The sequence below is a fragment of the Anser anser genome (genome assembly GCF_964211835.1).
Source record: "Anser anser genome assembly, chromosome: 6".
In the NCBI taxonomy this organism is placed as follows: domain Eukaryota; kingdom Metazoa; phylum Chordata; class Aves; order Anseriformes; family Anatidae; genus Anser; species Anser anser.
In genome coordinates, this window is record NC_139726.1 from 13,669,663 (window position 1) to 13,683,366 (window position 13,704).

General features: G+C 35.7%; 1 protein-coding gene across 18 annotated transcripts in view; it reads left to right on the plus strand.

The window, feature by feature from the left end:
- The window catches only part of PTPN4 (protein tyrosine phosphatase non-receptor type 4), a 115,608-nt gene that overhangs the window by 57,560 nt on the left and 44,344 nt on the right, over positions 1–13,704 (plus strand). For 12 of the 18 annotated variants that reach the window (XR_014586119.1, XM_083841979.1, XM_083841980.1 and 9 more), the window contains 5 exons: positions 1,021–1,141; positions 2,176–2,263; positions 3,245–3,286; positions 3,670–3,758; positions 8,910–8,973. Coding sequence is in view for 15 of the 18 variants with exons in the window: in XM_083841979.1 (XP_083698105.1) it covers positions 1,021–1,141; positions 2,176–2,263; positions 3,245–3,286; positions 3,670–3,758; positions 8,910–8,973 (404 nt within the window). In the remaining 3 variants the exon portion in view is untranslated. The remainder of the gene's footprint in view (positions 1–1,020; positions 1,142–2,175; positions 2,264–3,244; positions 3,287–3,669; positions 3,759–8,909; positions 8,974–13,704) is intronic. The other 6 variants (XR_014586120.1, XR_014586121.1, XM_083841982.1 and 3 more) reach the window with 1 other exon arrangement.

The following is a 13,704-nucleotide window of genomic DNA, read 5'->3' on the forward strand; positions in this document are numbered from 1 at the left end:
TAGTGTATTTTAGCAAGAATTGCACTTGGTTACAAAGCCTGGTCACAGGTTTCCAGTTTTGAAATCATTTTAAATAGGATCAGTCTCTGGTAATGCAAATGCCCCAGACTACTTTCCTGCCTTTGCTTCCCTTGCTTATCCTCTGACTCCTCTCCTTCATCCCTCCCATCGTCAGTTTTTCCATACCCCACAATTTGTCAGTAGGCCTTCCCAGGACCCCACACCATGCTAGGTTGCTGTGAACTTTCCAATTTTCACGTTATGTTACTTATTACTGTAAATCTGTTAGATGGATTGCAGACACAGCTGGATTTATTTTTGGATTACAGTTAAAAAAAAAACCTCGAAGCCTGTAGTTTTAGCAAGTTGTGTGATTTTTTTATTTATTTATTCTGACAGTAAATGTGATTTTGATTTACTATGCTTTTAAGGAAGTGTTAGAAATTATGTAAATACACTTTTTAGGAGTTTCAAGAAAACGTTGTAGGCGTATGTATGCATACTTTTTCTATACACATACAATTGTGCAAAAAATGTTTTTTCTAATGCTTCTGAATATATCTTGGTGTAGTTGTTTTAGCAGAGCTTCCAAAGTGACGAAATAGCAGTTCCGGTTTTTAAAAAACAAAACAAAACACAACACAATCATATGAAAGTAAGCAAAGGTTTAATTAAAAAAAAAAAAAAAGAAAAAAGCTAGTACCTGAGATACCTTGAAGTGTATTATTTAGTACTCATCATTATAAGAGCATTTATGAATTATTTTGTGCATTAGAAATTAAACACTTCATAAACTACCTGCATAAAGACCCACTCAAAGCTCTTTTTAAATGATTTCCACAGCACTCAATGAGAATGTGACACTTTATTCAAAGGGAAAAGGGGAGCTAAAATGTCTTCTATATTTTAATTTGCTGTAGAACATAAAGTATGTGGGAGCAGACTTGTGTGAATTTGGGGGCATTGCACAATGCCGAGTACATCGCTGATAAACAATAACCTCTCTTTTTAATATTTTAGCCGAGCTGGGAGACTACAACCATTCAGAAAACTTGCCAGGCTACCTCTCAGACTATTCTTTCATCCCTAGCCAGCCTCAAGACTTTGAAAAAGAAATAGCAAAATTACATCAGCAGCACATGTAAGGATTTACAGCAGAAGATATTGACTGACTTTGTCAAATCCTGACTGCTGGTGCTGTGCTATTACATAAAAACTGAGTATTTTGTCTTAAAGTTTTCTGTTAAAAAATTATCTATGTGAATGTGATATTTCTGGTAGAATGTCTGTATAGTAAGTACCATTGATGCTCTGCAGAGATATGGAACGTATCTGTTAGAGTAAGAGGGAATATTAGTGAGTAAATGAACATGGTAAAGGTGCACTGAAAATTGTGTGTGTATTACGTAAGATATTAACTTAGCAGGATACAATTACTTTAAAAGTGTTATTCAGTTCTTGAGAATGCATAAAGGCTTTGTTTTCATGGTGCTCTTACCAGTAGATTAGAGTCACTTTAGAAGTAAAAAACAAGTCCTTTTCTCCAATATCTGGTCTTCCCTGTTTGCAATTCCTTGACTTTTTCCTAAAGAGGAAAAGGCAATGAAGCAATGGTAAATACATTTTTCTCAATGTGTAATGTTCAATAGTATTTCTTTCATTGATAGCTCCTTGGCATTTTAGAACTGAGGCACTTCGTTCTTACAGTAAAATTTAACAAAAGATAAGCTATAGTTTAAAAACTACTGAATGTTGTTTTACATTTCAGTCAATGGCTTAGCAAATCCAGTTAAGTAGAGTAAATAAAATTCAAGTGGGTTGATGATAACTTAAAGTTTGAAGGTGAGTCTTAGGGAGAGATAGCTATTATCAATGCAAAATACAGAATTGCAAAAGTAATTTCCAGATTCCAGAGCTTCACAGACATTTAAACAATACAGTGCATTAGAAATAAAAAAAATGTGCATTTGCAAACAGTGTGTTGCAGTCTCTTTTCAAGACTGTGGAAGCACCAGTTAAAATTTTTGGATTAGTCTGCTTATGGTGAGAGAGGAAATTCAGAATTCAGGGTGGGGGAAGAAGTAGTAAAGCTGATGCAGATTTTCTATTTGAGCTCAATAAAGAGCCTGATGTGGGGGATATGTTTGAATTTCTTATTTAGCTTCTTTCTTTCAGAGGGCTGTCTCCTGCAGAAGCAGAGTTCAATTATCTCAATACAGCACGTACCTTAGAACTTTATGGAGTTGAATTGCACTATGCAAGGGTAAGTTTGGATCAACTAGTGTTGTAATGTAAAAGTGGATTCCTGGGATATTTGTGGGGAAATATTTATATATTTTTAGTGAGCCTTCCTGGCTGCTGTTTTCAGGAGAAAAAAATGAAATTATATTATAATCTGCTTAAATGCAATTTAGCAATTTCAGCAGCCACTATGATCTTAAAGGTGTTTTCCAACCTAAACAATTCAGTGATTGCTTGTTTGCTTTAATTTGGGCTTAGTTTGTGTGCGTTACTGAGGTTCAGCCTTGTCAGCCTGAATGCCAATTTGGTTGGTTACTGTGAAAAAGAAAAATGTACTTGTTGAAATGTGCTTTTGATATTTAAGGATCTGTCATCTTTTAAGTATATTTTATTTGGTTCAGATTAGAACTGAGCTACGGATCATTATCCTTATATAATGTGATCTATTATGTAAGGTGAATGTACTATAATTTGATGTGATACGTAGTGCGTAATGTATATAACGTGAAGTGTAATGTGAAAACAAATTGCTACCTATTCTTCCACTGTAAATTCAAAAATGAAATACAGGTTAAAATTATGAAGGATATACGTTTGAAACTAGGGCTTTTAAATGAAAAGTCTGATCATGAAGAATAATTGAATATATGTGGAAACCTGGTAGCTTACTTCTTCGTAATAAGTACAGTGAAATAGTTTCATCTGGTAAAGCAGGTAGCTTGAGGTCTTGAAACAACCTGCCATTACAGTGCTACCATTTCTCCAAAGACTGAATGTAATTATTTTTAGTAAATAAGACAGCTCTTTTTTAAATATTCTTGTCCCACTCCCTAATGTTAGAGAAGTATGCAGCAGAATGATGAGTACTGCACTTCACTACTGTCTCTATCCTCCTATTTTTGCACCTGTATTGAGAGATCTGTAGCAGGCATTTGATTAGAGTGCATAAGTATTTGAGGGAAAATGTGCTGTTTAAATATGCTTACAATATTATTTGTTTTAGAATCTCTCCTCTCTGTGTTCTGAGATTGCAATTTCCTTTCAGGTAGGAATTTAAGTCGCTGGTTGCTTTTAGTATAGCAAACGCCAAGCCACTCTGTTAGCGCTGTTATTCATAATAAGCTGCTAGAATACTCTACATTGTTGTTTCTTCAAAGTTGGAGGAATATGGAAGATCTAACTTATAAACTACCACAGAATTTTAATTTTCTAAAGGGCTCAGAGCAAACATTCGGGCTTGTCCGAATTAGGAGGAAATAATGTAATTCCTACTTGTCTTACTAAAACACATTTCCTTCCATGTAAATCAAGTTCTGTTTTGCTATTGTGTTTGTGTATTTAGAGGGAGAGAGATGAGAATGAATATATATGAGGTTTCAAAGATGTTGATATTGTTTTTCAAGCCATTGTCTCTTTTCTCTTTTGAAGGATCAGAGTAACAATGAAATAATGATTGGAGTGATGTCAGGTGGAATACTAATTTTTAAGAACAGAGTACGAATTAACACCTTTCCATGGTAAGGACAACTGTTTAAACTAATGCTTTCGTTTGGTATTTCAAAACATATTTTTACCACTGTCAGGGTCACATGCTCTAAAGAAGACTAAAATTTAATTATAATATCTCAAGGTGAAATGATTTACTTCATGCTGTGCAATGGGTAATTTATGATGGGTTTTTGTCCTGTTTTGCATGCTGTGCTGTTAAGTGATTGTGGTGCAAAATATAATTAATTTTAATACTTCTTCATGAATTTGTAAGCATACTTTGTTTAGTCAACTGTATAGCCAGTGTTATGGTAATGTCAACCTTATTCTAGGTTATTCTTTAAAGGGACCACTAAACTTACAAATCTTAACCTGAAAAGTGATTGCTGTAATCTGTTTCATCACATATAATTTAATTGTACTTCGTGTGTTAAATTTAGCTTAGATATGTTATTTGAGGATAACTGAAGAGTAGCATTCAGAGATACTGTTTTCCCTTCATCCATAGATAGCCATTTTCACAATAAAGTTCAAAAAAGTGCATTTATTGAAGAAAAGGCTGTCACTTCTCTGAAGTAAAATAGATTGTAAAGCTGTTCTCTTCTGTTACGTAAGCATGGAGTTACCCTCAGTAAACATGTTAACATGATGAGATCGTCAGTTTCTTAAATTGGGATCCTGTTTTTACTTACCCATGTCAGAAGGGGAAAGATGGAATAGAATTTCTATTATGTTACATCAAACTAGTGCTCTACCCAAGTTTCTCACCTTCCCCAAAGCCTTTTTTGGCATCCCTAAGAAGTAACTTTCCCTTAGCTTCCTTTGCCTGCGTTGAATTTGCTCTTACAGTCTTTCTTAGTACATACTTCCCTGTACATACTCTAATCAAGATCTGAGTGGGCTGTCAGCCATATAAAATCATTGTAATAGACATGAGTTTACCAGGTACAAAAGCTTTTCGTATTAGAAAGCATTTCATGTTTTCATTTGCTGATGATCTGTGTTCTTGGGCAATATAGCATTGAAATTTTCTAAAGTTCATCTTCATATAAACAGATTAAATTGATAACCCCAACTGAAACTGGAAAAGGTTTTCTCTGAATTCCAGCTGATATGAGCACCTGAAATTCTTGTTTGATTGTTGTTTCCTCTTAGTGTATGGTAAGATCCATTACCTGTAGTCAGTGACCTATTTTCACTTAGTAAGCTTTCTTGCAGACATTCAAAATATTAATGATGTCTTTTCTTCAACCCACTGAACTTCTGAGACGTTCTGGTTTTCAGTGCTAAGCTTTACACTCAAGTTTTGTTGTAGGATGTTATTTAATTTGCGATTTACCATATTGAGAAACAGTGTGAATGATCAAATTTTAGCAGATGAACACAAGGAGCTATGGACAAAGGCATTCTCCACAGACAGGTATAATTGAACACAGTAAACATGTTGCCTCTAAGCATTTAAAGAAAAGTAAGCCTGAGGCAAACACGGAGCATTTAAATTTTCAGTCTCCATGGTTAGTCTGGTAAATGAAAACTGGATCTTACAATGCTAAGTCTGGGACTACTGTGATAGTCAGACCTGCCTTTATAATAGCAACTTGTTCTAAGAAAGAAACCCTTCATTTCCAAGAGTTTTGAAGTGTTAGGGGTATTTCTGGGTTAAGGCTGCTTTATAAATGCAGTGCTGTAGTAATCAGGATGTTTTTAATCCAGGCTGCTTTTACTGCTGTTTTTGGGGGGAGGGAAACAGTAATAGTGGAAATAGGTTCAATACAACACACCAGTAAATTACTGAGTATGTACAATGTAAGTCATAATTAAGCTGCAAGTCCCTACTGGAAGCTAGAGGTTTCTGTGAACTGTTTCATATCGTTTGCATGCCGGGGATGCTGATCTAAATTCTCAGTGTGGTTTGTGTGTGTGTAATTACCTAAACAGTTCTTCTTTGTATTCAACCATATCAGCTGACATCAGGGTTATTAATTTCTTCCTAGGAAGGCTGTAGTACCAACATAATTGGTCTTTACAAAAGAAAAATAAATAAATTGGGGGAAAAATATACACCCTGCCCCTGACTCATGTGCACATACACAGTTTCATCCTACCATAGGCTTTCTTTTGCTATGAGTAAAGGTCTGTAATGTCAGTTCTTACAGTATGGCTCAGTAATACACCTCGTACCTTTCCAGAGGTCCACTCAATTTAATACTATGTCTAAATTACATAATACATTCTTTCTAAGCAGGGATTGTGGGGAGAAGAGAGGAGGGAGACTAGGCAAGCGTAAGACAAAATCAAGGAGACTGCCTTTTATCTAGTCTATCCTAACTTGATTTTCTTGTATTGTGGGTAGTTCCTCTTTTTCCCAAACCATGCTACCAGGCACAGAGAGCTGAGAATCCAGGGAGCAGATCTTCTCCTTGAAGACAAAGGAGGAAGGCGTTAAGTATCTGCCTTAGCCTGTCGTTTGTTACTAGATCACCTGCTCTGCAGGGGAGATGCACTTCCCTTTGTCTCTCTCTCACTGTTAATGCTTCCCTGGAAAGCTTTCCCTTTTACAACATTGCCACTTTAAACTCCAGCTGAGCTTTGGCCTTCCTTGTTATATCCCTGAATGCCCAGGGAATACTTGTGTTCCTCCTTGGTAGTCTCCGATCCTGCTGCCACCTTCTGTATACTTCGCTTTTGTGTTTGAGCTCAGTCAGAAGTTCCGCATCCAGCCAAGCTGGCCTCCTCCCAGGCTTGCCTGTACTGTAGCACACGGGGTTGTTCTGGATTGAGATTGTCCTTGAAGGGCGGCCCCCTTCCTCAGTTCCCATGCGCTGCAAGACAACCTCCAAGGGATTTTGCCTGCTAGAGCTCTGAATTAGGTGACCCTTAGGGATTGAGTTAGACTTTAATGGTGAATGTTACAGTTTTGAGTCTCTTCCTAGTGGTTTCAAGCTTAACAGCCAGCTGAGCTCACTCTGAATTATGGAGTAGGGTTTAAAAAAAAAAAAAACTGTAGCTTTCACCTTTTAATTTTCTGTGAGTGATCAAAGGAAGTCATTTTCTTAGCAGAAGAGGAAAAAAGAGTAAATGGTGGTAGAATGTTTTTACAAATGGAATAATTTGCATTTCTTTTCAGTCTGTTAGCATGCTAAGCAAATCTGATATGCTGTAAAGCATGCACAGTTCAGTTTTTGAAAAAGATGTGTATTAAAATGTTCTTTAAATTGTACTGTACCCCAACATTTTAGAAAATTGATCGTAACATGCTTTTGGTTATATTAGACTATTTAGGTAGTAGTTAACTTCTTTATGTATTTCCACAGTTGGACTGCTATGACTAGTGGCTATCCCATCCAGCAAATTTAGGACCTGTACCAAATTTAGGACCTTGTTTGTCATAGTTGCTAAGAAAACTGCTGCATTGCCAATGAAATTGTTTGATTTCAATAGATAAGTTGTAGCCTCCTTTATAGATCGTGACAAATTTCAATAGCAATGTTTTATTAAGAATTAAAAACCAGCAACAACCACCCCCCAAAAAACAAACAAAAAGACAACAACAAAAACACAGGACAAAGTTATAACTTTTTTTTCCTAATAGCAGAACTAGGAAAGAAAAAAAAGATGTAAGCATAATTTAAATGCTAATAACCATATACCTCCTTTATATTATTGTTAAGAGAGTTTCTCTCTACAAATTAGGACATCCACATTTGGTTCCTGTTGTCAATAACATGCTGGAGAAAAATGTCTCCATATGTCTATATTAAGAAAATTTATGTTTTATATATATATATATATAAACACATATATATATATATACATATATATATATTATATATATATATATATATATAAAATATATATATAAAATTGTCTCCATCTTAGGTGTCTGTTAATATTTTGCTCCTCATCCTTCCCAGTCTAGAGTTTTTTTATTCAATATGCAAGTAGTAATTCCAGCAGTTTCTGAGGTTTCCTCTATATTCTTAATGAATAAGTTCATCTAACATCTAATTGTAGCACCATATTCACTGTCACAATTTTTTTTTTCCTTTGGTAGTTTTACTAAGCTAATATAATAACTTGAAGTAGAGGGACCATCAGTTCAGATTAGTAACAGTGCTCTGTATAAATGCGCAGTGTAACAGATTAACTGTAACCCCTGAAGAGTTTGCTATACTATTTACCAAAATCTTTTAGACAGATTCTCTTTTGCTCTGAGTTCCATTAAAATTGTCAGTGAAATCAGGTTTGAGTGAGACAACATTTGAATTGAGCATCTTACAGTTTGCAGTATCACATTGACTGTTCCTTTTCAAATTCACAGAAGTTGCTACTTTTTCTTGTTACAATTGTAACATTGCTTTTATTCTTGACCAAAATAATATTCCTGTAAATTAAACACAGGATATGCACAATCCAAGTATTGTTTTTTTTAAGTATATAATTAGATTATCGTGGAAATATGACTTGTCTTTTCCCATTTAGCATAATTAGCATTAAACTGGCCATCCAAAATTGTCTGGAATTACTGTCAGCATCTCACATATTTATAGACAACCTGCAAGATGAAAATATCTGTAGGCTGATTTTTCCTGTGATGCAATATTTTAAATGGCTTTTCCTGCTTACGGTGTGGTGGGCTTTTTGATTTTTATTTCCCTTTTTGTTTGCCTTTTTTCCTTATCTTCATGCTTATATCTTGTCTCAGATATTTGACTATTTAACAACTTCTGGTTATATCTTGAGACGAGTAAGAACATAGAGAAATAATGTCTTTCAGGAATCAGATGGAGTTGATAGGTTGTGTGTGATTTTTTTTTTATTTTATTCTAAAGTATAACGAAAGAGGTCTCAAAAAAGAGGATTTCAGGTTGGGATGACTTGAGGATAGAATAGCTCTTTGGGTTTAAGAGCTGGAAAAATACAAAATTGAGCAACTGCCTTGCATTTAGGATAGAAATAAGTGAATTTGATAGGTAATTTAGATATATGGCTTACTAGTTTCAAATAATACAAGTTATTTTATATAATCTTTAGTATCTTATTTTCTGTCTATGGAAATTTCATGGAAATGAAATGAAATCTGTCCTTTACAAAGTATATTTTCAGTAGGTATGTTTAAGCCTTTAACCATGATGCAGTACACTAAGTGTTTAAATATTCTGATTTTATTTTATTTTTAGGTTGAAGATTGTAAAAATTTCTTTTAAGTGCAAGCAGTTTTTTATTCAACTTAGGAAGGAATTGGTGAGTACTGTTTTAAATTTGGTCTCAAAAATGAGCAATGAAATTTCTCAATACTTCATGTCTGCATCTAATATTATGTTGGTTCGTGCCTTTAACTACAATTAGAAGTCCAATTTCATCAAATTCCCGGTTATTTTAGTTGTCAGATGGGCCATTACAATGTTTTATAAGACTTCTTTCATTTGATTTGCCTAAACACTTTTAGTTTTACATTTGTACGCAGGGAATAACGATTGTTTATATAATGCAAAGGTTGAAAGTAAATCAATACTATATTTACATTCTAGAAGAAAGCGAGTTAGAATTAAAGGCAGTGCTTAATGCTGCTTCACTTGTATATCTGCTTGTAAGTGTTTGATTAAAACATGCTGATTTGTATTATTCTGATTTAGTAATACAACTTGGCTTTATTACTTATATTTAAACAGAAGAGAAGAATGTCTTTGCAGTTCAAAATTACATATGGTAATTGTTTTATGCATAATTCTCTATTTGTTAGAAGAAAATTGAAGCTTTATATGAAAAATATGTATGTTTTTCTACTTGTGGTGTTTGTTTGCTACCAGATGAAGCACCACAGGACCATTGAGCATTTAATTTGGGAAGAAATGGATTGGTGCATGCCTCCAAGAGATAAGAATCTAAACCCTTACAGACATATCACTGGGGGAAGAATTAATTAAAAATATGGCTATGTGATTAACTCATCAGATTAGTTAAAAGGTTTTGTACAGTTCTTACTTACAGCTGAAAAGATTTAAAGACCTAAAGTGCAGAGTTACTAACTGGATAAAAAAAGAGATTCTAGGCAGAAATGCATCCCTCAGTATTATAGGACTATTCCAGATTCAGAGGCAATATGGTTAAACAACAAAAAGGGAAGGAGGAAACAGCTGTTATATCAGAATAGGCCAATGGCTTGTGACCAGCAAGAGCATTGAAACCAGGAGTTGAACTGTGTAAAAGGAGATCCTTTAAAAGGAGTCCCGGGAGTTTGAAGTTCTTCACAGATGGAACTGCCTAAATACAGACACGCCGTACATTAGCTGCCAGGAGAAGTTTGACACTTGTGCTTGGAGCAGCAGGAGTAGCTATCAGCCCAGAAGTATGGGAACACGAGTTAGAGGGAATTAAACAAGCGTTTTGGAGAAATTGTGTGGAAAGAAATGAACTTTGGCTATTACATGAAATAAGTGGAAGTATCCCTTGATATAGGCAGAAAAATGGTAATGATGTAGAAAGGGGGAGGGGAGTATTTTATCATGGTGACACAGGATTTTTTAATACCAGGGAGGAGCTACAGGCAAGTTCCCAAAGGCAAACTGATTTCTGACAGCCCAATGATCAAATTATGTTTTGATATATAACTTTAATATTTAAAAAATTCTGCATATAATTGGAAGCAATATAAAGATAACTTTCATATCTTGTATTTTCTGTCGCTTTTTAATACCCTGCATATTGCTACTTGCACCAGAATGGGGTTGGTATATGCAACTAATGTCATTTCTCTTCTTGAGATATCTTATCTAAGGCAACAAATTAAAAAGCCTCATACTGTTTTTCTTTATGTATCAGATGAAAATTGATGGCAAGAACTTCATTTTCATTCATTCCAAGTCATGAATATCTTAAGATCAAAGCTCAAATTTGGCTTCCAAAGAAGGCATACTTAAACTTTTTAATCACATCTAATATTAAAATTGTTATTTCCAAAGTTAGTTTCCCTGAGTAGACTCTTAGGATGAGATTCATCTCACCTACATTCAGCTTCAGTTAGGTTAGAAGGAACATACTTTCATGATATTTAGCGAACCAAAACTAATCATTAAACTTCCTCTGTAGTAACCAAGACACAGGCAAAGGGTGAAACTTGTTGCATGAATTGGAAGCATCTTTTAGGATGGGTTAAGTTGTTCTCTGGTGGTGTATGCTTGCTTTCCCTTTCCCATCTTTTTTTAACAATAAAGGGAGCCTATATGGCTCCTTTTTTGTAGCAGAAACAAGGTGAAATAAGTCCGATTACACATTTCATATGTAAAATATATCTGGTCTAGTACTTCGAGCGTTTATTTAAAAGCACAGATTTACAGTATGGCAGTGAAAACACATTTGTGTCATGTTGATGGTATATTTCAAAGTTGTGTGTAAATATATAAGATTATACAGCTAAATAACCATATTTATTCTAATGAAAGGCTGAGATGCTATAGGATATTAAAATGGTGAACTTGGGAGAAAGATTTTGCAGTGTTTTTCCTAGACTGTATGGTTTTTGAGTAGTCCAAGATAGGTATTTTTCAAATACTGTTAATGAGTGCTCAGAGCTTTTAATTGCAATTGTCCTTGAAAGTGCAAGCGCCTTATCTTTTAATCACTTATTATGTTTATTCCCTGACTTGGCATTGCTTACAGGCATCAACATAAGTAAAGAATTATTTGACTACTTTTTAGTAGATTATATCTGTGTTCTAAATAAATCATTCACAGGAAGTTAGATGAAGCAGTTTAATGTCAAAGTGATTTTCCAATGGTAGTATAATACATTCTTGAATGAAAGTTGGTTGTGTAGTCTGTCAAGTATATAACTGGAGCACATACACACTGGAGTAGATTTTCTTTTCTGTTTTGTTTAGGATTGGGGCAGGATGGGGGGGGGAAGCGTTACACATACAATTTCTTCATCCAACAGTGGAAGCCCTCTGAGCCGTAACTTCAATTGCTGTTTACTACCCTGGACTTTGCATCACTATATTTTTGCTTATTCAGCCTGATCCTTATGCTGCTTCTCTTGCATGCTTTGAAGCTGTTCAAGAATTATTGAGTATATATTCATTTCTTTAGATGTTTCCTGAGGTTTCCTTGGTGTTAGCTGGTTGCACGCTTAGCTGCAGTAATGTCAACAGTCACCATTGAATTTCTGATGCTGTCCAGCATACTTCAGTGGTCTTTATTTTTGACAGCCAAATAAGCTGTTCAGCATGTTCCTTTGTTCTTTTAGAGCCCAGATATCCACTGATAAATTACTTGAGTCTGTAACAAAACAGCGTCATGGTTTTTGTCCCTGACAGAGACCTGGCTTCAGCGTGTGAGCAAAAATTTCCTTATTATACATCATGTTTCTGAAATTTGTGCCCCCCTGACTTTTAGAAAGAACTTGGGCTAGATTCACAAAGCGATATATGGGTTTATCTGCCAAAAGACATATTTGAACTGAAGTAACACCGGCTTTCATTAAATGCCGAGCCGATTGTTTCCTAATCCTATCTATGTTTTTGCCATTGGGTTGAATGAATAGCTGATACTACTGGCACAATCTGTGTTACATTTTAAGCTTTCACAGGACTTTTGTCCACTGTTTGTGGAAGAAGGAATATCTCAGCTCTCTGGGGCATCTGCTTATAAAGTGCTAGTCTTTGTTCTCTTGGAGATGGGGGTGGGGAGTTATTGCTTTGTCCTGGGGTATTTCTTTGTTTAGGAAAAGTGAAGGAGACCCACTGGAGAATTTATTTTTTTCTAACTCACATTCTCTCCTGAGCAGTAAGAGATCTGCTTTTAAGTCCCTGCCTCAAATCAAGCAAAGGTGGGTTTGAATTAATGTTGCTACCCAAGACAAATGTTCAAGGACTAAGTTGCTGTATGCAAGAGGGAACGCAATATCCATGCTGCTTTATTTATTTATTTTTGTCTTCTAATAAAAGGCTTCACAAATATGGTTTAGACTTCGCTTTGCGCTTTTCTTTCCAGTGTTTCTTCTTAGATAGTATAGGTAAGCTGCGCATTTTAAAGGTTATGATTTAAATTAATTTACATGGTATTTGCCTCCCCTACGGTTTCACCCGCAGGCCCTGAGCCTCTGATCACCTGTATTGCATCCCAACTGCTTCACTGTTCCCCCCCTGAGCAAGCTAACTGGTTTCCTCTCTCTAATAGGAGCCATGGGCACAGTTAGCGAGGTAGTCATTGCAGATGAGAATCCAACTGTGACTCCCTGAGGTAGTCTTCTAACACTGTCTCAACAGACCTACAACCCTGAAATATCTCTGACATCTCACAGAGCATTCGGCATCTTCCCTGAGCCTCGCGCTATAAAAACATTCTTAGAGGCTATTATAACCCTTGTGTTATTTTAATGCTTTTGGCTGAAATACCAACATTAACAAATGTTGTCCTGGGACCTTGTTCTGAGCCCAAATTGATCCAGGCCTATTGTTCTTCAGGGAAAACCAGGGCAATCTGCTCTAAGCCCTGCTACCAGTCAGCAGCAGAACTGGGGCCTGCACCCTAACAGCATCAGCAAAGATAAGTTTCAAGTGCCCAACTTACACAGAACCTGCAAGGGCAAATAGGAGCAGCACTGGTGCGCTTAGGGACCCATATCTTATACTCTTCTTTACCCTAAAGATTGATTCCTGGCTGTAGCTGAAATGAAGGGCAGGGTCTGAGAATCCTTTCTCTGCGCTGCAAAGAAAGCTTTAGAAGCTATGAATAGAACTATTGTTAAGGTACCTTTAAAGCTCTAACACGCCAAGTTCCTGTGAAAGTGCTGTTTCGCATTACAATTAAGCTGATCTAGCTGCAGCTACTTCTCATCATGCTTACCAGCTCCTCCTTCATGCTTCATGTCTGATGTGGTGATCAGATGGTGACATGAGAACCAGATCAGCTCATTCTCTGGAATATAAACTAGGGTGAACAGCAGGATTTTTTTCCCCAACCCATAATTATAGT